Source organism: Aulonocara stuartgranti (genome assembly GCF_965226115.1).
Source record: "Aulonocara stuartgranti genome assembly, chromosome: 20".
In the NCBI taxonomy this organism is placed as follows: domain Eukaryota; kingdom Metazoa; phylum Chordata; class Actinopteri; order Cichliformes; family Cichlidae; genus Aulonocara; species Aulonocara stuartgranti.
In genome coordinates this window covers 36,644,805-36,668,815 of record NC_138956.1, presented here as the reverse complement: position 1 = coordinate 36,668,815, position 24,011 = coordinate 36,644,805, and the positions used below count along the sequence as shown (strand labels likewise).

The window sequence follows — 24,011 nt, the reverse complement described above, 5'->3', positions numbered from 1 at the left end:
TAACTCAAATTTGGTTCCTTTTTAGTCTGGACTCGAGGTTAATTACCTTTATTTTACTGCGTCTCACCATCACTGTGTTTTAGAGCAGCTGTTTCATATGCACAGCGTTCATGCACAAGAACTATAGAATGAGATACATTAAGATTGACTGCCAGCTGTGTTATGCCAGTCTCTATTCTCTGACAAACAGACAGGAACTGTTGGGGTGCCTGGGTCGTCGACCCAGAGTTCTGAGTGTTCATTATTAAATGACAAAGAAAGTCGCCTTGATGCGACTTTTGTTGTGATTTGGCGCTATGTAAATAAAATAGAATTGAATTATTATTGGACTTTGATTTTTGCTTTGTTTATCACTTCCAGTCGTTTGGTTTCTTTGTCACAGTTGTGTTTTCGGGTTCTGTTCTGTTGCTGTATCTGTTTGAATAGTGAGTGTGTGCAAGTGCAGAAACCTTCTAGTTCAAAATAGCAAGAGAGTGTTGTTTGAAGAGATGTGCATGCCTGTGTGTGTGTGTGTGTGTGTGTGTGTGTGTGTGTGTGTGTGTGTGTGTGTGTGTGTGTGTGTGTGTGTGTGTGTGTGTGTGTGTGTCCCAATGGCTGATACATTTACAGCTCAGTGATGATCAAAAGGAAACTAAAGGTTTTGCCTAATTCATGTGACCCTGAAACATTATATGGTGCATTTCATCATGATTGTAGCGAGACAGGAAAGGTCACCAGAGCTCCAGACTTAATATTTGAACAAAAAGATCAATTTACTGTCAACCCAGCTGTTGGGTTTCCATCTGCATTGGTCACAGACTGGTGGATAGAAGCAGCAAACACATATTGTTCCTGTTGGAGGAAACCAGGACTGTAAGCACGCTGTGAACTAGAATATGATTTTTATGAAGGTTTCCTCTCATGTCGGCCACCCACAGCAGCACAAGTGACAGAAAGTAGGTTAGTAAACTGGGCTGCAGGCGAGCTGAGTGATGAAACAGGAGCGACAGTGTTCAACCTGAAGTTACAGAGCTCCTGTTCTGTTCCCGAAAAGGAAGGAAAGCACTGTCATTTATTTATTTACACACTGGTTGAATTAGGATTATTTTATTAACTATTAAGCAAATTCAGGTGGTTGAAGAGTCTGACTAGGATGCATTATGGACACAACACCAGGAAAGACCGAGGAGGGACTGGCTAGATGATGAATCAAAGTTTGTAGGATTCATCCTCTGGGGACAATTTAGTGCCCTTCAGTGTTTTTAAACACAGTTAGGACCTTCATCAGTGTTAAAGAGGACTAGTATTCATCAGTAGAAGTATGTGCACTTCTTTAGGAGGCTGGTTGAATGGTGTTGCTACCTCTATGTCGGGCCTGGCCAGCAGCAGGGAGAAGTTGATGCTGTCCTCTCGGGTCAAAATGGCCACGGCTTCCTCCCTGTTCTGAATATCCACGCCGTTAATCTGGAAGAGAAGAGAGGAGTTATTTTAGAATCATTAGAAGGAATAAAAAAGGTAGCTGTCCTTTTTTTAAACTAGTCTTTTGTTTAATGTTTTCTTATTTTAAAATACCCACACTGGTGGATTTCCCACACTTGTAGGGAGACAGCACATCTGTTTTAAAGGGCCTTCCTCCCTGTGGGGATGGATGTCATGGGAACTGGTGCTTGCATCATCTGTCCACAGCAGGATTACCATGGTGATGGTGCTGCTGTTCTATTCTTATCACATCGCAGCTTTACCTTTAGCCCGACACTGTTTTCACAGGGTCGTGAGTCGGCGGGTTGAGAGTAGAAATGTCAGGAAGATAAATTTTATTCATATTTGGCTTTGACAGGCAAACTCTGAGAACAGTCAGATGTTAAAAGGCTTAATTAAACTTCCACTTAAGTCACCTCAGACAGTAAAGTGGTTGAGAGTACTACTACTCAGTCTTTGTCACATGTAATGAATTTTGAATTTTGTATCTCTCTACATTTTTTGGAGGAAAAATCCGAAATTTCACCCGTCCATCTGCAGCACTCATGTTCTCATGCTGTTACTTGTTCTCTTAGGTTTAGAAATAATAGGAGGGAGGTATGGGGTCTTCACACACCCCCGTTCTCTGCTAGCCATCGGGGCGGGGGGGCTGGGAGGAGATGTTAGCTGTCCGATTGGCCTCCCTGATGCTGCGGAGCCTGGGACGGTCTGCTTGCCTCCACCCCGGGGTGAAGGGTAACATCTCTTGGGTCTGGGTTCTGTTTCCCCCTCTGGGGGCGAGGGTACCTGGACCCGGGGTATAGAGTATGTTTGGGGAGTGTGATTGTGTGTACATGTCCATTTATGTCAATCCTTACGTTGGGTGAGTGCTGAGTGTTTGTATATGTGTGCATGAGGGTGGGAACGCATGTTTGTGTCTGTGTGTGCCTGTTTGTCTGTGTCTATATGTCAGGTCGGGTCTTAGACTCCACCTCTCTGGGAACTCCCAGGCCCTCCAAGGCCTATCTCCCCTCACCACACTCCCTGCCGGTGACTGATGCCCTTAGGGGTCGGTGCGTTGGTGGTTCTTGGTGTCCGGGGCTGGGCGCTCAGGTATGTACCGGCTCACTCCCGGTGGCTACCTGGAGGGGCCTGGCGCCTGTTGCTCGGTCAGGCCTCCTCCGGGGTGCGGGGGGCCCTCCCGCAGAGTGAACTGTGCCTGCGGCTCGGTTCACTCTGGCACAGCTGGCTGCTGGCAGAGCCGGCGGGCACGCCGGTGCAGGTCCCTCTAGCTTCTGCTCGGTGGCTCCTGGGTGACCCCTCATCTGGGGATCCTCAGCCCTTCCCATGAGGGTGGCACGATGCCCCTCCGGTGGTCCTCCTTGGGCTCTCGCACTCTGGGGCCTCTGGATGTCTGGGGCCTGGATCTCCTCCATGCCTGCTTCATGCCCTGGGGGACAGGGCTATGGCGCCCTACATTCTCTTGCAGACCATTACATGGGGAAACCATTTGAATACAAGCGCTGATCCACACAGGTGTGCACACGGGTGTTCACTGCTCGTAGACTTAAATTACACCTTTCTTGGCTGCTACTTCAAAGCACATTGTGCGCTGATGGGCACGACAGTAGAAAACGTTAAAGGCAGGCTGTAAGCTCCCATCCAATCAGAAGGTACGGGGAATTCACTGTGCAGTATCACATATGAGGCTGTGGAGTTTGGGGGTTTCCCATGAAGAGGTAATCTAAATCAGCATTAAGGATTCAACAATGATAAGCAGACAGTAGCTTCAGTGTGAGGTTTTCATTAGTTAGCACTCCGTAAAGCATGAAGAACCACACACACGTGAAACGGATCAGCCACAGACTCCATGTGCTTAAAGCTCCTGCAGACGGCCCAACCTCACGGTAGCCTAACAGTGGTTGGTAAAGTAGTGACGGCAGCCTGGGCATCAATACGCCATCAAGCAGGTCGTTTTAAGCTCCGAGTTTGTAGGTGACGTGTTTGTGTTTTTTCTATTTATATCATTTTCATTTGACAGCTTTTCAGATTGCAGTGTCCTTCTCATTTCCTTTGTTGGTCTGCTCTTGTCCTGTAGTTCCTGTTTGTCCTGTTTTTTGATTCCCCTACTGCGAGTCCCGTTTTCACTTAAAGCACGAAGCTGTCCTCGCTCGTCTTCTCTGGGATCCTTCTTCCTGTTTTCACATTTCAAAACTTGACATCAGGCTTTCACACCTTCTTCTTTCTCCTTCCTGCATCATGTTGGCAGCAGGAGCTGACTGTTTGTTATTTAAGTCTATATTCACTCTGTAACAGATTACAAACAACGTCTAACTCAAATTTGGTTCCTTTTTAGTCTGGACTCGAGGTTAATTACCTTTATTTTACTGCGTCTCACCATCACTGTGTTTTAGAGCAGCTGTTTCATATGCACAGCGTTCATGCACAAGAACTATAGAATGAGATACATTAAGATTGACTGCCAGCTGTGTTATGCCAGTCTCTATTCTCTGACAAACAGACAGGAACTGTTGGGGTGCCTGGGTCGTCGACCCAGAGTTCTGAGTGTTCATTATTAAATGACAAAGAAAGTCGCCTTGATGCGACTTTTGTTGTGATTTGGCGCTATGTAAATAAAATAGAATTGAATTATTATTGGACTTTGATTTTTGCTTTGTTTATCACTTCCAGTCGTTTGGTTTCTTTGTCACAGTTGTGTTTTCGGGTTCTGTTCTGTTGCTGTATCTCTGTGTCAGTCTACGTCTCTGTTCCCTCTGTTGCAGTGCCTGCCTGTGAGTCTGTGTTATGTTTCCTGTTTTACTTTGAAAGTCTGTGTCTCATGTTAATGCATCTGGTCGTGCTTCCTTTGTCTCGTTAGGCCTGAGTTGCCCCAGCTGTGTCTCCCTCCTGTTACCCTTTCCCTGATTGCTCCCTCTGTGTGTTTAAGCCCTGTGTTTCTCTGTGTCGCCATCTATCCTTATCTTGCTGTGTGTTCTGTTTGTGTAAGTTTACCTTGGAGTCTTAGTTTTGGTACCTTTTTGGAGTTCAGCATTAAAGCTGTATTTAAGTTCACCTTTTGTCTCCGAGTGTCTGCACACAGCCTTCAGGAGCAGCGGTGGAAGCGCAGGGTGACATGTTGTCTCCCCCACCATTTCTCTCTGGCAGTCTATTTTTAGGGAAGCAGTAACTGGGCTGCTGACAGCTCGCTCTGATTGGACAGAAGTGTCCCAGGGGTCGCAGGTATAAATTTACATAGTTCGATCTGAGTCTGTTTTAACCCTCACAGTCATTAAATCTGGGAGAGGACACGTTTGTGCTTTATTTCTGGAGGACGTGTTTTTGACTTACCTGAAGGACGAAACTCAAAATTTCAAATCAGTTAAAAACAACACCTGTGTTTATTAATAACTGTGCTCTGTAGAAAGTGTGGAAGTGTTTCTTAATCACCTCCCTTTTGTTTTGAGTCTGCGTACCTGCAGTATTCGATCGCCCTCTCTGATGCGTCCGTTCTTGGCTGCGATGCTGTTTGGATTAACCTCGCATGAAAGTGAGAAGTGATACATTACCTCATAAGTTAGGAAAGAGATGCATTAATAATAAATACATGAGTAAGTCACTATAGGCTGGCCTAATTAATAGAAATTAGGAGAGGCTGGTTCTAAGAAGTAATGAATGAAGTCATTAAATGGATGCATTAAATGAGCAGTAACACTGTAGAACACCGTGAATAAGGCGCAGGTACCCTGTACTTGCAGGCAGCAAGTCAGGTTTTAGCAGGAAACAATAAAATAATTACGCTGTTAGACCACATGTACCCTGTGATTATGCACAGTTTTGTTTTTAGTTTTACAGGAAACAATAAAATAATAACAAAAAAATAAAATTTTAAGTACTGGGTCATTTCATGGTAAATTTCCAGAAAATCAAGCAATATTTCCCCATTTTACATCTCATGTACCCTGTAAAATCATAAGTACAGGATACTAGAACCTTAGTCACTGCATAACACAAAGCACACCATAGAAACTACAGGATACTTACAGTGTACTTGTTTTATTGTTTTCTGCAAAAGCCTGACTTGCTGCCCTCAAACTGCACATAAGTACAGGGTACTTGCGCCTTATTCAAGGGTTGTGTTATAAAGTGTTACCAAATGATGTACAGAAAAACTACTAGAGAGTGAGTTTAGAGAGTGAATTAGTAAATGCACTAATGACTTTCAAATAAAGGGCTAAAAGAAGATAGGTTCCTGTCTCCTGTTACCTCCCCAACATAAATGCCAAGATCCTCCTCATCATCCGTCCTGTAGCAGACCGTCAGACCCAGCTTCTCCTGCTGGCTGGACTTGTACAGCTCCACCTCCTGCAGGAAACACAGGTAACACTGTTAGATGCTTCCTGGTGAGCCTCGCAGCTCTTCACGTAGCTTTGTTTGTTTGTTGATTCTGCAAGTGTGAAGCAGTTATTATCATGAATATTATCTGAGTGGCTCCCGTCTCCTTTACAGCTCAGTGTAAAGCTGAAACGGTCCAACATGAAAAATCTCACTGTTCTTTGTATCTGAACATTTGAAAAACCGTTGAGGCTCTCAGTCCATCCACTCTAACAGAGACCCAAATGCTTTTCTAAAGTTACTGACCCATAACCTGAAACTTCACACAGACCTGATCAGATAAAGTTTGTGTTGTCTGTTCTTTCACTGTATTTCATACGCTGACACACAGAACTTGCTAATAATTGATACGTGACAAATATGTTGAAGGGTGAGAGCATCCATGTTTGTGAGGGGAACAAGAGGGCAAATAAAAAGGTTAGGAGCAATAATGAGGTCAGAGAAATGGGATAAAAACGATTAAAATGTCTGATCGAACTGACTTTGAACAGAAACCTTATTGAAGGATAAAACTGAGCAGACAGAGCAAGTGAGCGCTCTTCAAAGACCACCGCAAATCATCAATAATAGGATGAGGTTTGTAAAGACCAGTTAAGACCATCATATATCCAGCAATCACCTCACTGGTTTTAGCTGGAGGGCATCAACAGAGGAAATGGACAGAGAGGAGAAGGTGATTTAGGAAGGAAATGAAGGATGAAATTCAAGGAAGGCAATTAAATCTGGAGATAAGGATGTAAGTAAGGGGGCACGCTATCTAACGATTGTAATTTGAAGAACTGAATGACAGAGGAAGTCTCTGATATACCAGCTGGAAAAGACGTTTCCACTTTGCTGACCTCTCTAATGACCAAACTGTCATTTGTCTGAGGAAACAGTCAAACCAGTGAAGCAGAAACAAAGAAAAGCGTCCATTCAGCCTAAAACAGCGGCTCATTAGATATTTATACACCAAAAATATGACGGATCTGACCTTTACTCACAAAATAAGTCATTTTGTTTCAGTCACGCTCTCGATGGCCTGATTGTTGCTGCACAGGTATAAATGTCTGAATTCTTATATTTTTTACTTCAAGTGATTTTTTTCATCTCTGGCATCTTCCTCGTCTTTTTTCATGCTCCCTTTAAAAGAATGATCATTTCACTGGTTCCACCATGAGAAAAGGACAATGCAAAAATACTAAATCTGATACTGATAAATATTATACACAAGTTAATTTCATAAATTAAAAACAGACTAGTATCAGAGTACTAATGAACTACACCGCAGTCATGTGAGGCTGAGGTCAGCAGGGAGGAGGCTCAAAGGCACACTGGACAGGGATGGGAGCAGCTCGGTGTCCCACCAGAACAGCTGGAGGCGACTGCTGAAACCCGTCCTGGATGAGCAACAGAAAATGTGGATCGATGGAAATGTCGCCCACAAAGGTGCATGCAGAGTGAGCGCAGTAGACAGTTTAGTTTGGACTCAAATAGAGAGTGTGCTACTTTAAGTCTTAATATGCATCAGTTGTGAAAAATTATCTCCAGACCAACGAACAAAGATTTGTCTCGGAGACGTAAACTACCGTCTCCTACGCTGCAGTCAAATTCATCCACTGTGTGGCTCATATGGATCAAATTAAAATGTGAACACAGCCAGGCCAACCAATGTGTTTCAGTCTTATTCTGGATATCCTTCACATGCAGTGAAACAGTGAATGGTATCTTCTGTCTTGCTTTCACAGGGGAGACACGTGATTGAAAATGCATGAAAATTGAGTCTTTGCTCTGAGCTGACATGATGAACCACAGCTGGGAGCCCTGCTTTATATTCCAGACGTATTCATCAGAATAAGTGACTTGCATGTGGCTTTGTGCATGTATTTTTCATGGAGTCACAAATTTGCCTCTGGGTATGTGGAGGTTCCTCTCAGGATGGGGCCCAGTGCTTGAAAAAGGTTGACAACCATTGTGTTAGTGAATGGGAAAAACTGCCTAAGGAATTTTTGGAGCATTTTCATTTTGTGTCATTTGGTTGTTGGAAATGCAGCTGACGCTTTCTCACCTCATATTCCAGGTCATCCTGCCTGTCCACCTCGTGGTTGGATACATCAAAGTAGTCATTGGGGTCGTTGTATTCAAACACACAGCTGGAGACAGAGAGGTGGGGGACAGAGGAACCGATCACCATCGTGTCCAGTGTTTGAGACATTTGTGGAATGTGTGGAAAGTTTTAAATCAATGTTGTTTTAGTGTGAAGAAATGACCACGAGTCAGAACGTACAACTCATTGATCTCGTACGGCACTGCCAGGTGAGGGAGGGGAGGTGATGGAGGAGGTGGTGGGGGAGAGGAGGAGCCTCCCTCACCATAGTGGTGGTGGTGACCTCTGCTTCTCCCCAGGGTCAGAGTGTTCTGGAAACTGATGTCAGTCTGCGTTGCATTGTCAACACAGTCAGGGATCGCCACCATGGCAACAGAAGAGACGGAGGAGCTGACCGTCCCGTTTCCGCACACCAACGTACCTGAGGAGGAGACGCAGGAGATTCAGGAGCACAGATGACGGAGCGGAGCCGAGTTTAAACTGAAACTCTTGGGACAAACTGAAATTTACACGTTATAATATTTTGTGATGATTTGAAGATGTCCCACATGGAACCACGTCCAAACAAACTGTATCCAAACAAGTAGTTATAATTTGGGGTGCTTATTGCTAACCCAGGCTTATCATGTACAGCAGAAAGATGTGAAAAGTGTAACTGACGTAGACGTGTTAAAAACTGCCCTTCCTCATTAGACTCTAATATGAGAATGATTGACTTTATAGCAGAAATAAATGTTAACTGGGCTACACACTCCTATCCTTTTGGTCACTTCTAGCTCCAACCTTTCATTTTGTCTTTGTCTTACTCTTCCAACTGTGAACCTGAGAATGTTTTCTAAGGAGCTTGGAAAGAAAAGCATCCGGACTTCTTTAAGTTGCTTGAAAACGTTTCACCTCTCATCCGAGAAGCTTCTTCAGTTCTAGGGTCAAACGGTGGAGAGTCCCAGGTTGGTGGTGCATGATCAGGTCAGCGAAATCAAAGGAGCAGCTTTGAGCTACAACCTTCAGAGGTGGCGTCTAACATGATGAAGAGTTCAGACGTCCTGCTATCACACAAAGTAGCAGTCCATCTGAAGCCAAACGCTGCCTTCACATTTCAGGCTTTGCTTTTTCTCAGATTTACTCAGCTGACCTTCAGAAGCTCTACAGAGAAGAGAACACCATGAACCCAGACTCCCAGCATTTACAGACTATTTGCACCTGTGATCTGATGCTCACCAACATTTTCGTCCACATCAGACCTGGACTGTCTTTTCTATCTGCTGGAGATTTGCTCACAAACACAAATCACCTCTCCGCCCTCAATAACAGCTGCATTACATTTATAAGTCTTTTATCCTGTCTTCCTTCTCTCACCCCTCCCGGTCACAAGGTTTTGAATCAAACCATGATACTGGCCTTCACTAAGTCCTGCTGTGGTGGCTGATTTAGAGCCTAATCGGGCTAACTGACTCATATGAAAGGACCAAGTGGCAGTAGATGCGTTCACTGGCTGTGGGACCTTTCGATCGCCTTGCTTTCACTTTGCAGTTGTCTGAAATGTTACCTACTGATGGAGGTCTTTTCTTTTTCCCCACCGTCATCATGTGTGGCTCACAGGTGACTGTATGTTTTTCATAGTAATATTGCACAATATTGCATACATGTGTTTTCATCAGCAACTGTTTGCTCGAGTAACTGAAGTGAGCAGACTTGAAAGGAGGCAGGTGACGTGAGTGATAGTGAAACAGAGGCACGGATATTAAAACGCTGCAGTTACATCAGAAAAGATGGCTGAACTGCAGCAATGACACGAATATTTGATGCTAAGAGCGAGAGAGATGAAAAGTTTAAAGAAATGAGGGAGAAAGACGAGACAGATAAAATATCACAACAACATTAGCTTAAATGAGGCAGAACGAAAAGAAAAGGATGAAAAGATTAGCTGAGATGTAATGAGGCAAGAATATGGGAACGGTGAAAGAGAGAGCATTAAGTGTGGTTTGGGCTAAAAGTGAGGAAGAGAAGTGAGGATGAGACGGGAAAAGAAAGGAAAAAGGATTTGTGTCTGACAGAAACACAAAACTTCAAAGACAGGAGGAAGCACCTGTGAAAGAAGCAGGTAAAAGCACTGACACGGTCTGTGCTTTTGCATGCGTCTAATATCTGATAAACTGTTTACCTTTCCTCCTGTGACTTTTGCACCCCAGCCCAGACTGGCTCAAAGGCTCCTGGGAGTTTTGTGATCGGTCTAGCGGCAGCTGAGAGGGTCTTCTTCCTCTGAGCTAAAGAAGAATGCAGGTTTATCCAGCTTCATTTATATGCAGACAATGAACGCATGAAGAATAAATTAAGTTCACAAGGAAAACAAAAATCAGAGACGGTGATGAAATGTATGCAGACACAATAATTTAGCATCATATCAGAGGCTGATGAAAAAGAACTCAAACAGCCTTTAGCCAAACTCATGGACATGCATTTGGATTAAAATCAATAAACAAAAACACATTTAAAACAAGGAGGAAAAAAGAAAAGAATAAATTCTACTTTATTTAATTCAATCAGGATCTTTTTATTCTTTGAGTTGTGTTAAACTATTTTCTTGTATGAAGAATCAACATCTAATCTGATGCTTATCTTTGTTAAAAGCTCACTAATACTGGATGTGTTTAATGTTGTGGTGTTTTTCACTATGCTTCATATATATGTGTATATATAACCTCTGAGCACGGATCCATAGAGGCTGGGGTCTATCACACCAGGCAGGACCCCAGGTGCAGGCTGTGTAAAGATGCCCCAGAGACAATCCAGCACATAACAGCAGGGTGCAAGATGCTAGCAGGCAAGGCATACATGGAACGCCATAACCAAGTGGCCGGCATAGTGTACAGGAACATCTGTGCCGAGTATAACCTGGAAGTCCCGAGGTCAAAATGGGAGATGCCCCCAAGGGTGGTGGAGAATGACCGAGCTAAGATCCTGTGGGACTTCCAGATACAGACGGACAAAATGGTGGTGGCTAACCAACCGGACATAGTGGTGGTAGACAAACAGAAGAAGACGGCCGTAGTGATCGATGTAGCAGTTCCGAATGACAGCAATATCAGGAAGAAGGAACAAGCTGGAGAAATACCAAGGGCTCAGAGAAGAGCTCGAGAAAAATGTGGAGGGTGACGGTGGTCCCCGTGGTAATTGGAGCACTAGGTGCGGTGACTCCCAAGCTAGGCGAGTGGCTCCAGCAGATCCCGGGAACAACATCGGAGATCTCTGTCCAGAAGAGCGCAGTCCTGGGAACAGCTAAGATACTGCGCAGGACCCTCAAGCTCCCAGGCCTCTGGTAGAGGACCCGAGCGGTGAGTGGACGAGGTGGGAACTTTCTTGGTGGGTTCTGTTTAGAATGACTGCTGCTCGGTCACTTACTGAACTTTGAACCTCTCTGATCTTATTAAAGAGAAACAGTGATAGAGCCCAACAGAAAACTGAAGAAAACACTCTGCTTATTTATTCTTTAATAAAATATTCTAAGCCAAGTCTTTCCACCTGTCACTGTGTAATATTCTACTGAGGGCTTTTTATTTAAAATGTTGTTCCTGTGAGATTAAAGGTTTTGGAATCAGAGGTGGAAGCTGTATTGTAAGAGTAAAGGAAGGTGTTGAAACATGGAGGCAGTGAATACAGAAAGCTTAAAATGTAGATGTGGAAACATGAAAGAGAGCTTCTGGTAGCGCAGAGAGCTGGCGCACACTTATCAGACCTTCCTCCAATAAATCAGTTATTAAAAACTGTGTAGGCGGCAGAGTGGGAGGAAATATTCTCTATCTGTCATCAGCTTTATGGGAGTGGAACCGTATTAAAGATGACAGATAGAAGGCGGATGGAGGGAAGCGGGACAGCAGGCAAAGAGGAAGAGAAGTCAGACACGGAGGAGGATCACTGGAAGCTGACGGATGGCAGCAGTGAGATCTACCTTTACGTTTCCGTGTCTGTCCATCGGCCGCAGGGAGCTACTCCAGCCTTTCTGCTAAGAGAGAGAAAGACACAGACTGATGGTCAGTGAGGTCACAGAGACGCCCTGGAGTTTGTCCAGGAACAGAAAACGAGACAAAATTCCTTTTTTTTCTTTTCTTGTCTAACACATGGAGAGATTTAATGTTTCCGAAGGGTTTTCCACATTTTAGGTGTAACATTCCTCATTGGCTCCACTGTGTTTAAAAACCACTCAAATATTTCATTTTTCCACCTGTTATTTTATAAATGCTATGAAATAAAAGGCGCACAAACACAATCAGGGTCTAATGTTTTTAACAATGAAATGACGTCTAAAAATAAAATAAACGTAAATAAATGTTTTTCTGTATTTTGTTACAAACTGGACGCACAGCTATGTTGTTGCTGATTTTATGCATTTGTAATAATGATGCGGTCAGTGTGTGTAGAAGTACTCTGTCTGACTGCTTGAAACACTTCTGCTTTTTGATCTGTGTGATGTCATCGTGAGGTGGTGTAAGAAGCTCCACCCACCTGCTGTTTGTGAGGAGCAGCCAAACAAAAGAAGAGAAGACCAGAGGCTGAACTGAGGGCTGCACTAAAGGAGCATTACATCCATCTATTCATTTTCTTCTGCTTATTCAATTCAGGGTCGTGTGGGGGCGGAGCCTGTCTGGGGCTGGGGGCACACCTTAGTCAGGTAGCGTCTCAGGGCTGACACAGAGCCACAGACAAACATTCACAGTCACATTTACTCCTGTAGAGAATCACCGTGTAACCTGACTGCATGTCTTTGGACTGTGGGAGCAAGTCGAAGTACCCGGAGCGCTATGATGTGCTGGAAATGAGTCGAATAGACGTCACTAAGATGATGGCAAACCACTGTTTTGCCTTTGTGCTCTGGCACTTTACAGATTTATAGCCATGTTTGACAGAATCTTTCTGACAAGCTGAGCTTAAAACAGGAGCTTCTGCTCCACTGAGGATCTTTGTGGATTTTTGGTGTCGCTGTTGGAGAGCTGTGATCAAACACTTCTCCCGGTTTTTGTTTTGGTCTGGATCAGAAAAGGAGGCGTCTCACAAACAGGACGTCGCTCCTGTCTGTGTTCAGCTTTTCTATCACAAATCAGTTTTCTCACCTTTCAACATCTGAAACTCAACATCTTCACCTGCACTAAACACTTTTTCTCCATCTGTGTATTTTTACTCAATTAATTGCAGTTTAATTACTTTTGGAATTATTCATAACTGGTATTTTTTCAAGTTATTGTTCGGGAACAACACGCAGTACTCCTATCCTGTACTCTGAGGGTAGCCTTCAGTCATTTTAAGCTATTCATGCAGTGTTAGGAAGACGCCACCCTCAACGTTACAAACTGAACCAAAAGGCTCAGATGACATCAGAAAAGCGCCTCTGCTGCCTCACAGCAGGACGGTCCTGGGTTTGAATCCACGGGCCGGCTGTGTGGGTTCTCTCTGGCTCACAGTACTCAGTCATGGGTGTGAGCATGAATGGTGCCCTCTCTGTGTTAGCCCTGGGAGGGGCTGGCGATCTGTTCACAGTGAACCATGAGCTTTACACTGAGTTCATTCATGAAGCATTTCTGCTTATTGATGCTGTTTTAAATAATTATCAGACAATTATCATCCATTTAGTGATCAGTCAGCAGCAGGAAGATGTGCAAACATGGCTGTTGTAGCATTTTGCACAAAAATATAAAATAGCAGAAAACCTGTTTTCATGTGATGTCACAAAGTGCAGCATCGTTCCTGTTAGCATTTTTAGCCCTGGTGAAAACATTACCACTAAGTAACCTCATGGTGGACATTATGATGGGACCTGCTCCACGTCCAGACTTCAGGTGTAGTGCCACATGTTACAGCACACAAACTGTCAAATGAAACCCACACAGTGTTTTGCACACTTAAGGCAGAACAGACGCCAATTTACAAGCTAGCCGCTCACCTCTAGTTGGCTCCCGCCTCAATCAACAGCTCGTGACAAGCATTTACGCAATGAGCTGCACACATTAGCATAAGTAATACAGCTGTAAGCAGAACAGAGGGTGTGCAGCCGTCACTCGGGGGGAGATATTAAAGGAAACACCTGCTTAGAAATGAACATGCAGGTAATTATTTATGAGAATGTTCAGTGTTTCTACAGGTATGTGCTGTAATAATTAATGCACTGTATCTATTAGCTGCTCAGGCGTGCTGGAGTCAACACATCAGATTAATGTGTGCAGACACACACTCATCAAACTAATGCCTGGAGACACACATGCAGGAAGCAACTAAACGTACAGCCTAACCTGCTACTTCCAGGTGAGACACACCAGCTCATGAACACATGCATGGACCCACACAGACACACAGACACACACTCCTCCTCCTCCCTGCCTTTGTTTCAGAGCTAATTGTTATGCATTACATGCCCTCTGCAGGTTGTCTGGCAGTGTGTGTGTGTGTGTGTGTGTGTGTGTGTGTGTGTGTGTGTGTCCGCGCACGCGCATCTGTACGTGTTTGTCAGTGAACATGAGGCTTGAGACGGTCAATATCCAGTCAATAATCACAATCATCTATCAGGCTCTCACTGTTATTGTGTGTTTCATCTCCCATTAAACACGCCTGCCTGGAATCTCTGCACTGACTAAAAACATTTCTGTGTGTGTGTGTGTGTGTGTGTGTGTGTGTGTGTGTGTGTGTGTGTGTGTGTGTGTGTGTGCGTGTGTGTGTGCATATGGGACACAAACATTTGCTCTTTAGTGTGTTGTACAAAGGCTATGAGCTCATGTTTAAGTGTCCTGTGTTTTAACGCTTGTTGGAAAATAACTGAGCGAGTTGGACTTTTTTGAAGAGCACCATTAAGTCCTTTTATATGACTCTGAATGTTTCACATTTAAATAAAGTAAAGAAGTTTTAAGGCAGAATGTTTCTAGTTAATTATTTCACGTTGCAGATTTAATATTTAAACAGTTGCTTTTTGGTTTTTAAGTTGAGCGACGTGCGCGTCTTAGCTGTCGCCTCTGATGGCACGGCTGGTGAGCACGCTGGCGTCACTGTGTTTGTTTGTGTGGATGTGGAACTTGACTCTGAGTGTGTGATTTTCTTGTCCATGATAATTATAGCACTCAAAACATCCCCCCCCCCCCCCCCGCCGCGCTCCGGCTCATTACGGCGGCGTGCACGTGTGGCTACAGGACGATGACAATACTCGTCCCGACTGGGCTCTGCCACATTAGGCGGACAGAAATCACAGCTAAGTGGAGTGTGAAATTAATAATTGACTGAGAGAAAAGAGCTGACTGTTGCCTTTTGTTGGAAACAGCCCTTCTACTTTTCCCGTGAGAGAACCCCGACATCCGATGGAGCTTTCAGTTCAGCTGGATGAAACTCCATCAGAAGCCTGTTGTGTTTAAGATGGATTATTGATTGTATTCAACAAGTGGAAAGCATTCCTAAAATCATCCTTTTTAACCCTGTGGGGGAGACTCCTTTGCTGTTTGGCTCCTGACTTCTTCAGCCAATATTAACAAAGAACACATGATGTGTTCCTTTTTAATTAATAGGCGCAGCAGGTTCAGTTTGTCGAGAAAAACAAATGTGTTCTCCCATAAACAGAATCGGGTTTACAATCCTTCTGCTCACATAAAAGGCCCCATCTTATCTTAATGACATGATAGTACCATAACACCAAATTAACAAAACCCCAACCCTAAATCCATCACAGGAAGCTCAGCATGAAGAGTGCAGTTTTAGGCATGTGAAGAACACAAACCTTTAAAAGGATGACTGGACTCTATTATTCCTGCACTTGGGCTCAACGTTTACCGGCTGACACAAACGGCCGTCACAGCCGAGTCTGACATGGGACTTGACGTGCAAACAGGCAGCAGAACTGATTAGAGCGAAAGTAGAGACGAGTAAAAGCTGCCACTGAAGCAGACGGTGCGCTGAGACTTTACAGGCCTGCTGGGCTTTTGAGTAAAATGACTGCCATCAGCTTTAAGCTGCTCTGATCGTCGTGGCACGTGGAGCCGCCGGTGACTCCTTTTATTGTTCTGCATTGTTGTTGCCGTGTTTTCAGTGTTTCCGTTTGCATCAGCAGCTCCTGGGGCTTCAACACGTTTCTTCTCTCTGCTCATTAACTATTTACTGATGCCATCAACACACACTTCCACCACATCTATCAGCACACACGCAGAACTAGTTCCACATGAACACATTTTCCTGTCATTTATCTTTTTCACCCACCCGGTCTCTATAGCGCATGAACACACAAACAGGCGAGAGAGATGTGTGAGGGATCCATTTTTCATTTCAGAGCACGCCGAGGGGAAAGCAGAGATACTATAATCATACCCGAGGGAGAGAGAGAGAGCAGCAGGAGGAGACGGGAGCGGTCAGAGAGGAAGAAAGAGGAGATGGAGGATGAAATCAGGACAAACTGCAAGAAAAATGAGGAGTAGAAAGAGAGAAAATGGGGGATGGGTGACAAAGAAGATGAAAAAAGGAATGAATGGCACTCTGATTTCTCTTTCTCACCTCTTTCAGTTATCTGGACTTTCAGAGTCTAATAGCAGTCAAGCTGAGGTTTGAAGAATAGACCTGAAGATTAGTGGAAACTACAAAGAGGCCCTCAGTGGAGAACTGACTTCATTTAGAGGAGGGCTGCTGCCGCGGCATGCTCAGCCTCTGTGGTCAGTCTGCATCCACCTGTTTTTGGACAGGTCCCTAATTTCTACACATACATTTATGAGCAGAAAAAGCAAAAACATTCTTTTGAATGCTTCCATAAAACGACTGCGATTAAGAATCTCTTTGCACACATGGACACATGGACGGGTGACGCAACAACACTAACCAAACCTAACCAACACTAACCAAACCTAACCAACACTAACCAAACCTAACCAACACTAACCAAACCTAACCAACACTAACCAAACCTAACCAAGCAGGCTGTGAAAAGTCAGACACAAAGTTGAATCTGAACTTTGAGAATCGTTGCTCCGGCGTCCTCACACAGATTCAGCCCATTATTTTTGTTCAGCAAAGCAGAACAAGCACCATTAAAACGAGGTGATGGTAAACCAGTGAAGCTGCTAGCAGGGGGAGGATGGTACTAAGACTGGTGCTGCTGAAAATTAAGTGATATTAATGTTTTCTGACAGGTTGACATAAGAAAAGAGGCCTTTCTTACACCGATTTTCTTAATTATTTCAAACATTTTTAATATATTTTTACAGACAGTAATTTACAGTAATTGAAACTTTTAAAAAGTCCTCCCAGCTCACACCTGTGACGATGATCCAGACTCAAAGCTTTAAAAATGAATCATAATTGCTGCAATCATTAAATAATCAATGAGCAAAATTAAGTGTGATTGAAACACAGCTAGCATCTGAAACTGGGCCAGGCTTCAGTGGACACCGTCCAGCTTGTTTTCAGTCATTATACTCAAATTACACTCAGTCGTGATTATTATGATCAACGTTTACATTTAAATCGAGCTGGGATTTCAGTAAACGTGACATTTTTTTCTTGGTTACTGCATTTTTTTATTTTTTTGGAGAACAGACATCTAAGAATTTAAAAACGTGCACATTTACACATCCCGTCAAACAACGCAGACGCACTTTGTCCAACCTTTGTTCACACGAACACCTCAGCTCACATTCTCACAGCAAAATCACATCTGTTGTGTTCAACATTGAGTGGAGTCTCCACAGAGCTCCAACCCACTGAAAACCTCCAGCGTTTCCTTGAAACACTCTTAATTATGATTCATGATTCAAACATTTCCATTTTAGCTTCCAGGCATTTCACTGATGCTTCTGCCGGAGCAGCAATAATCCAACGTTCCTCCTACACAACATCTGTTCCTTGTTGTCGGCCTGACTGATGGAGCCTGTTTGTAACAGACGGGAGGAAACAACAAGTCTTTAAACAGCATCGAAACCAGCAGCTCCTCAACTCACAAAAGCATTTTAAGATCAGATAGCTTGATGGTTCAGTTTGCTAAGGTCAGCTTGGGCATCACATAAAAGCTCATATTCAGGCTATTCATAGACGTGGATATTGAAACGATCCAGCAAGAGCTTGGTTTTCATGGGCAGCTGTATGTCAGACTCGCTGCCCTTTGACTCTGTTCAAGCCATTTATGGACAGGGTTTCTAGAAATAGCCTAGATGTCAGATTTAACAGTCTCAGCATCTCATCACTGTTTCCTGTGGTCCTGTTGGCTTCATCTTCATTGAGCTGTGAAGGGTTTGCATCCCAGTGAAGTGAGTCGGGGGAGAATCAGCACCTCCAAGTCTGAGGCCGTGTTTCTCATCTTAAAAGCGCTGAGACGAGTTGAGCAGGGAAAGAGTGAAAGATGTGCTGCAGGTGCTGCTCTGGTCTGATGTGATGATGAGAAAACAGATTGTTTAAAAAGTGAATGTATGGATTTTAAAATGCACAAACATCAAAGTTACACAAATAATAAAATAAAGTAAAATAATAAACAAGGTGAATATTCAACAGTGAGTCATGAAAACTAAATGTGAACTGAAACATTATGAACCAAGAAAGTTTGGAGATAATTAGACTGATGCTGCTGTTTTGGCAGCATCAGTCTGCAATCTCACTATTATGTACAGAGACATAATAGTGAGACGGGGTTGTCCTGTGGAAGTGAAAGTCTATAAAAATGACAAAGCAAAATGCAAACTACTCTGCAGGGCTATGAAATCAGGTTAACAAACACAGAACAACAATTACTGAAACACATGAAGTCTACACAGTCCACACTGGCAGAGTACTAGCTGGAAGCTATTACAGCATTTTACTAGTAATTAAACCACCATCGTGGTGCAACTCCAGAGACACTCCGGGGCCTGATCAACCCTGGCAGGGCCTCCTTGGATGAGGGTGTCTAGCGATAACGGCCGAAACAGCCGATGAATCCAAGGTCCACTACTGACGATGTGTCCCACGTTTTAAAATGATAATCTAGATCAGATCTCTAATCGCTAACCCTAACCAAGGAAGAAAAAATGGCAAATTAGCCTGGGTTAAAGACCGAAAGTCGAGGCGCACAACGATGTGTGCTGCTGGTAAAGTTTCTGGGCTTTCCTCTTAACAGCCATCCTTTAAGATTTTCTCCAGTTAAAGCAATGCATGATCAGGGACTGTAACATCTGGTCCTTTTACTGAATCAGAATTCCAGCCTCCTAATGTGAACTTTGACCCTTTGTGAAAGAGGACCATTATGAGTCTGTAAGCTTTGTTTGGAGACTCTGGATGATGTTGTCCATGTGCCATTGTTTAAGTTTCCAACACTGAGGCAGCATGCACACAAACATGTACCAACGAGACTAATTTTACAAAGGAGGGAAAACGATATTCAGACTTCTAGCAGGTTCCTTCAGCCTCTGGAAGGAGGAAATCGTTTTGGACGTGTGCATCCTTTTCCCCTCCAGCTCCGCTGTCACATCCATACTTTCTCTGCCTCTGTTGCCGTGCACTTTGCTCAGACACTGTAGACACATCTGGCTTTAAGAAGAAACACAGCTGGATACTTTTTCCTCATCCTTTTACCCAATTACAAGAACCTCTCTGACACTGAAGAAATCAGCTCCCTGCAGAAATGTGACTGTTGCCCATGTGCATGTAGATAAATGACCAGACTGAAAACTGAGATCTGACTCACACCAGCCAGTTCACCAGTCTTCACACTGAGCGTGTGTCCTGGCACCCAACTGCTGCTACAGACCAGAGCTTTTCTTTAAGGATCATTTTACTCAAACAACCACAAAAACACTCTTTCTACTCTCTAATGGTTTCTAGCTTTACAGAAAGCTTTTGTTTCATGCAAGTTTGAGATGCCCTCCTTTAATGCACTGCTCCACTCAAGTGTCTGTGTGGAAATGTGAACACAGACACTTGTGCACTTTTCCAAGTCAGTTGGTGGCTAGTGACAGAGGGGAAAACGTACATTTAACGATGCCAATTATTAGGTTGTTTTTTTAACAAAGACATAAATAAGAAGAAAAAATGATTAACATTTGTGGAGAAGAGGATTCAGTGACGTGGAGGCGGTCTCAGACCAGGCCCTGATTAATCAGAGGTTTTTTAAGGCGGAACGCCGGCACATCGAGCAAACAGACTTAAATCTTACGTCCTTCAATGTCCTTCGATTCAGTAACCAGAGGAAAATGTTACACAGTGTTCAGACTGAAAGTGCCCCGGGCTTGTTTGAGCGGCAGTGTGCACAGGCGTTCCCATATTAGCCCAACAATCCTCCTTATCTGCAGACACCGGCAGGAAGAGGAGAGGGGGGAGGGGCCCTCACACCCACTGAGAAACACATCTACAGTACCTGGTAAAAGTACTTGATATTTTGCTAGGAAAATGTTTTTATGTACATCCAGTATATAAAAGCAAAACAGAGTTTGCACGATTCCAATAAGCTCAAACGTCAATGTCTGGTTTAACCACCTTTATTCCTTAACTGCAGCTTTCTTGTAATGTAATGATCTCCAGGAACAGGTCTCCAGGTTTCTTGAAGGACATTCAAAGCTCTTCTTTGGATGTTTCTGCCTTTCGTGCTGTTCAGTGCCAGGATGATCCCACACTTCAGTAACACTGAGGTCTGCACTCTGAGGAGGTCAGTCCATGATGGAGCTCTGTGTGTGTTTCTGTGCAGGTTTGCTTTTGCTGCACTGCAGATGTGTTTGAGATCTCCAGCACTCCTGCCTGAAATGCAACACTAAACTACGACATGTGTTGGTCTCCACTCAGGACCTGTGTCCGGCCTTTGCTAGATTTGTTTTCCTGCTTCCTGACCACATGACCTTCACTCTTCGTCTTCTTTTGTCCTCCAGTTGTTTGGTTTCTTTAAATGCAGAACAAACAAGGCAAGCGGCGCCAGCCCAGTTTACCTAAAAATCAACCTCAATGAAAATGTACCAAAGTTATTTCAAACACTGTTCAGTCATGAAGCTTCCTGCCTGTTTGCACGGATCCTTTACACTTGACTTAAACCCGATTAGGGACTGTAGCGTGTCTCCATTTCACAGGAGTGTCCGCACGCTTAACAAAGACTGGATGTTGTCAAGCTGAGGCTCTGCAGTTTGTTTGATAAACCTCTTGGTGGGAAGACTGATGGAGAGCAGAGTGTGAGGCAAGCTGTCGCTGACTCTAAGATCAGTTAAGAGCAGCAGTTTGTGTGTAACTTTGAGTTAAATTGACCTAAATGTCTAGCTCTTTGGAAGCAAAAAGACATGTAGCTCAAGATATTTGCACAGAACCAAAGACCAAAGTTTAAGGACTTCAAACTCTCCGCCAACTTCCTGCTCCTGCTGTCAAATAAATGGAGAAACAGAAGAACCTGAGAGTGTGATTTGGGAGAGCAGACTCTTTTCATTGCTTTCAGACATTCTGCATTTTGTTCCCACGATGAGCACCATGGGAAAAGGTTGAGATTCAGACTGTATGTGAACAGAAACATGTTTATTCCAAACAGAGCTCCCAAAGGTTTATGAAAAACTCGCCCGCAAGAATATCACCATTTTTCTTTCTTCCTTTAGTTTTTCTCTTTTCTATGACGTATCCATCCACCATCGATATTACTGAGTCGTGGCTCGGATCGTTCAGCCTGCCCCTGGTGCTCACACCAGCATACAGACATACATTTCATTTTGAAAGCGCAAACAAAGCATGTAGCATACAAATATGAACACAAATCATTCAGATTGTGCTTTATTAGCTTTCAGCTGCACATGATGGGCACTGGCACATATTACAGAACATATCTCTGCTGATTCTCAGTCATGTGCCCATTATGTAAATCCACACTGCTTGCTATAAAACTGCCCTCGCATAAACATGCATTACTGCAATGATGGGTTTTAATATTCATGACCTAAAAATCATTTCTTTTATCAACTTTGCATTCCTGCAGTCACACAGCAGTCATATAAAGGTCATCACGTTTAGGCGTGGTTTCATGAGAACCTTTATTACAACAGTTAGGATGATGATGATGATGATGATGATGATGATGATGGTGTCCTTACATGTTTGATTTGGCAGAGTTTTACCCTGATGCAGCCCTATGAGGACACAATTCTGTATTTTGAGGACGGGGTTAGCTGCTGTGTTGTCAGCTAATGCTAACAAACTTGGTCAGAAGGTTGTATCACACACACATCAGCCACAAACTTTCAAACTTGTCAGCATCCAAATGGATGAAAAGAAAATGGCAGTACGGTTTCCACGAAGGAGAAAAACAAAAGCCATTTCATCATCATCGTCATTCTTTCTGTTATTAAGATGAGAGACTGAAAGGATCAACTCACATTTGGAGCAGCATCAGAAAAATATTATGTTTGTCATGTTAACAGGAATCTTTGTGTTACATCAACCGACGTCTTCAAATCCAACTTGATGATTTATTGGCCTTAGAACTAGAAACTATGATATTTATAAGTGTTCTGTGTGTTGTCAACATACAGAAAGAACCATGTAAACGTTTAAAATCTCATGTCACATTTGACCTCTGACCTCTCCTTTAGGTTGAATAGATTAACCTGGAGGTCAAAGTGATAATAAGTGACAGTAAGAAATCATATTTTATAATGGTATTACTTATATTTACATTAAATAGAAATTCTAAGTATCACTTTTGACCTCTGACCTCTTCTCCAAGATCAAATAAGGTCAAACTTTCATGAAAAATCTTTAATCTTTAAAACTATCTGCTGTACTGGCAACATGTAAGAAATGATACTGGTATATGGGGACTCGAAGTATCACATTATAGTTCGCATGCTGATATCACATCACATTTGACCTCTGACCTCTATAAAACCTGTGGTTACTGGAGGTTTCAAGCATTCTGAGTACGCAGGACCTCCACAGTCTGAGTGCATAAACCTTTTTCCCCTCGTTGGTGGTTCGGCTAATTACAGCAGCTGCCAGACCGACTCCGTCACACAAAAGAACATTTTGATTACATTTAATTTGAAACATTCACGTGTTTGGAAAACATGTGAAAGCTGTTCCTTCATAAAGTGACGGATACGAGATATTTTAACCTATCCAACTACCCACACCTGCTCCATACGGGGTATGCCAGCAGCTCCCGCCTCTGTCTCTGACAGATCCATTTCAGATACGCAAAACTTTGTTTTTCTTCATTTCCAGCCTCACAGCTTTGATTTAGAGCTTTCTGCACTGTCTGAGTTTAATATCTGCATAAAGACAGCTGGTTATGGATGCTTTGTTGCTCTGAGTTTAACTGTATAACATAATCTGAATACTAACACATAGATTACCTCCATCTTGTGTGTTTAAGATTCATAACTGCACAGTAAACACGATGCCGATCCAAGCCATCATCCACCCCCCTCCTCAGCCCCCGGGGGCTTCTCTGATGATGTGAGCCGTCGTTACAGATAATGGATTCTGACAACAACGTCCCTTTAACGCTCATGTTGAGCCAGTGATGGTGTTTGTGGACACATTTCACACCCTCTATACTGTAAACACATTTCCAGGGTCCCTGCAGAAGATGCTCTTACACCTCATTTATCGAGCTTTTGAATCATTTACTTGCCTTCAGAATGTCGTAACATAAAGTTTCCAGGAAGCTCAAGTCCTTGTGGGCAAGCTCGGATTTTACCAAGTTCTTAAATTCAGTTGTTTAGTACACGTTTCCGCAAAATAAGTACAGGTGCTAGCTCAAGATATTCACGATTGTTTGGCAGACGCAGCACAAATAATCTCTCTTTTTTTCCCTTCCAGCGCTATTAAACCCAAATCTTACTCCCTGTTGTGCTCAGTTGTCCAATCAGCTTCATGTCCCATACATGCTGGTGGAAGATAAGCATGTTATTGTGTTATTGACTGACGTTTTGCATCTCTGTGTGGTTGGTTTTTTGTGGTCATTGCTGTGGAAATTTTGGGGATGTTCTGGGATCATTTTATCTCCTTGTAGTTTTTTAAACCAACTCTGAGACCTTTAGAAAAACAAATGTGATGTAATGAAAGTTTTGTGTGTGTCGCCCCCCGACCCACCAGGCCAACACACAATAACTGAGAAACAGTCACACAAGTAATACTTTAAAGGGGTTTTATTATT

At 43.5% G+C, this 24,011-nt stretch overlaps 1 protein-coding gene across 2 annotated transcripts in view; it reads right to left on the bottom strand.

Moving 5' to 3' along the window:
• Positions 1-24,011, bottom strand: part of LOC309697015 (PDZ domain-containing protein 4-like) — a 46,566-nt gene that overhangs the window by 12,123 nt on the left and 10,432 nt on the right. For both annotated transcript variants that reach the window (XM_082518623.1, XM_082518624.1), the window contains exons 2-8: positions 11,862-11,915; positions 10,077-10,179; positions 8,096-8,336; positions 7,877-7,961; positions 5,701-5,799; positions 4,911-4,973; positions 1,342-1,443 (exon numbers count right to left, since the gene is read on the bottom strand). In XM_082518623.1, coding sequence (XP_082374749.1) covers positions 1,342-1,443; positions 4,911-4,973; positions 5,701-5,799; positions 7,877-7,961; positions 8,096-8,336; positions 10,077-10,179; positions 11,862-11,915 — 747 coding nt within the window. The remainder of the gene's footprint in view (positions 1-1,341; positions 1,444-4,910; positions 4,974-5,700; positions 5,800-7,876; positions 7,962-8,095; positions 8,337-10,076; positions 10,180-11,861; positions 11,916-24,011) is intronic.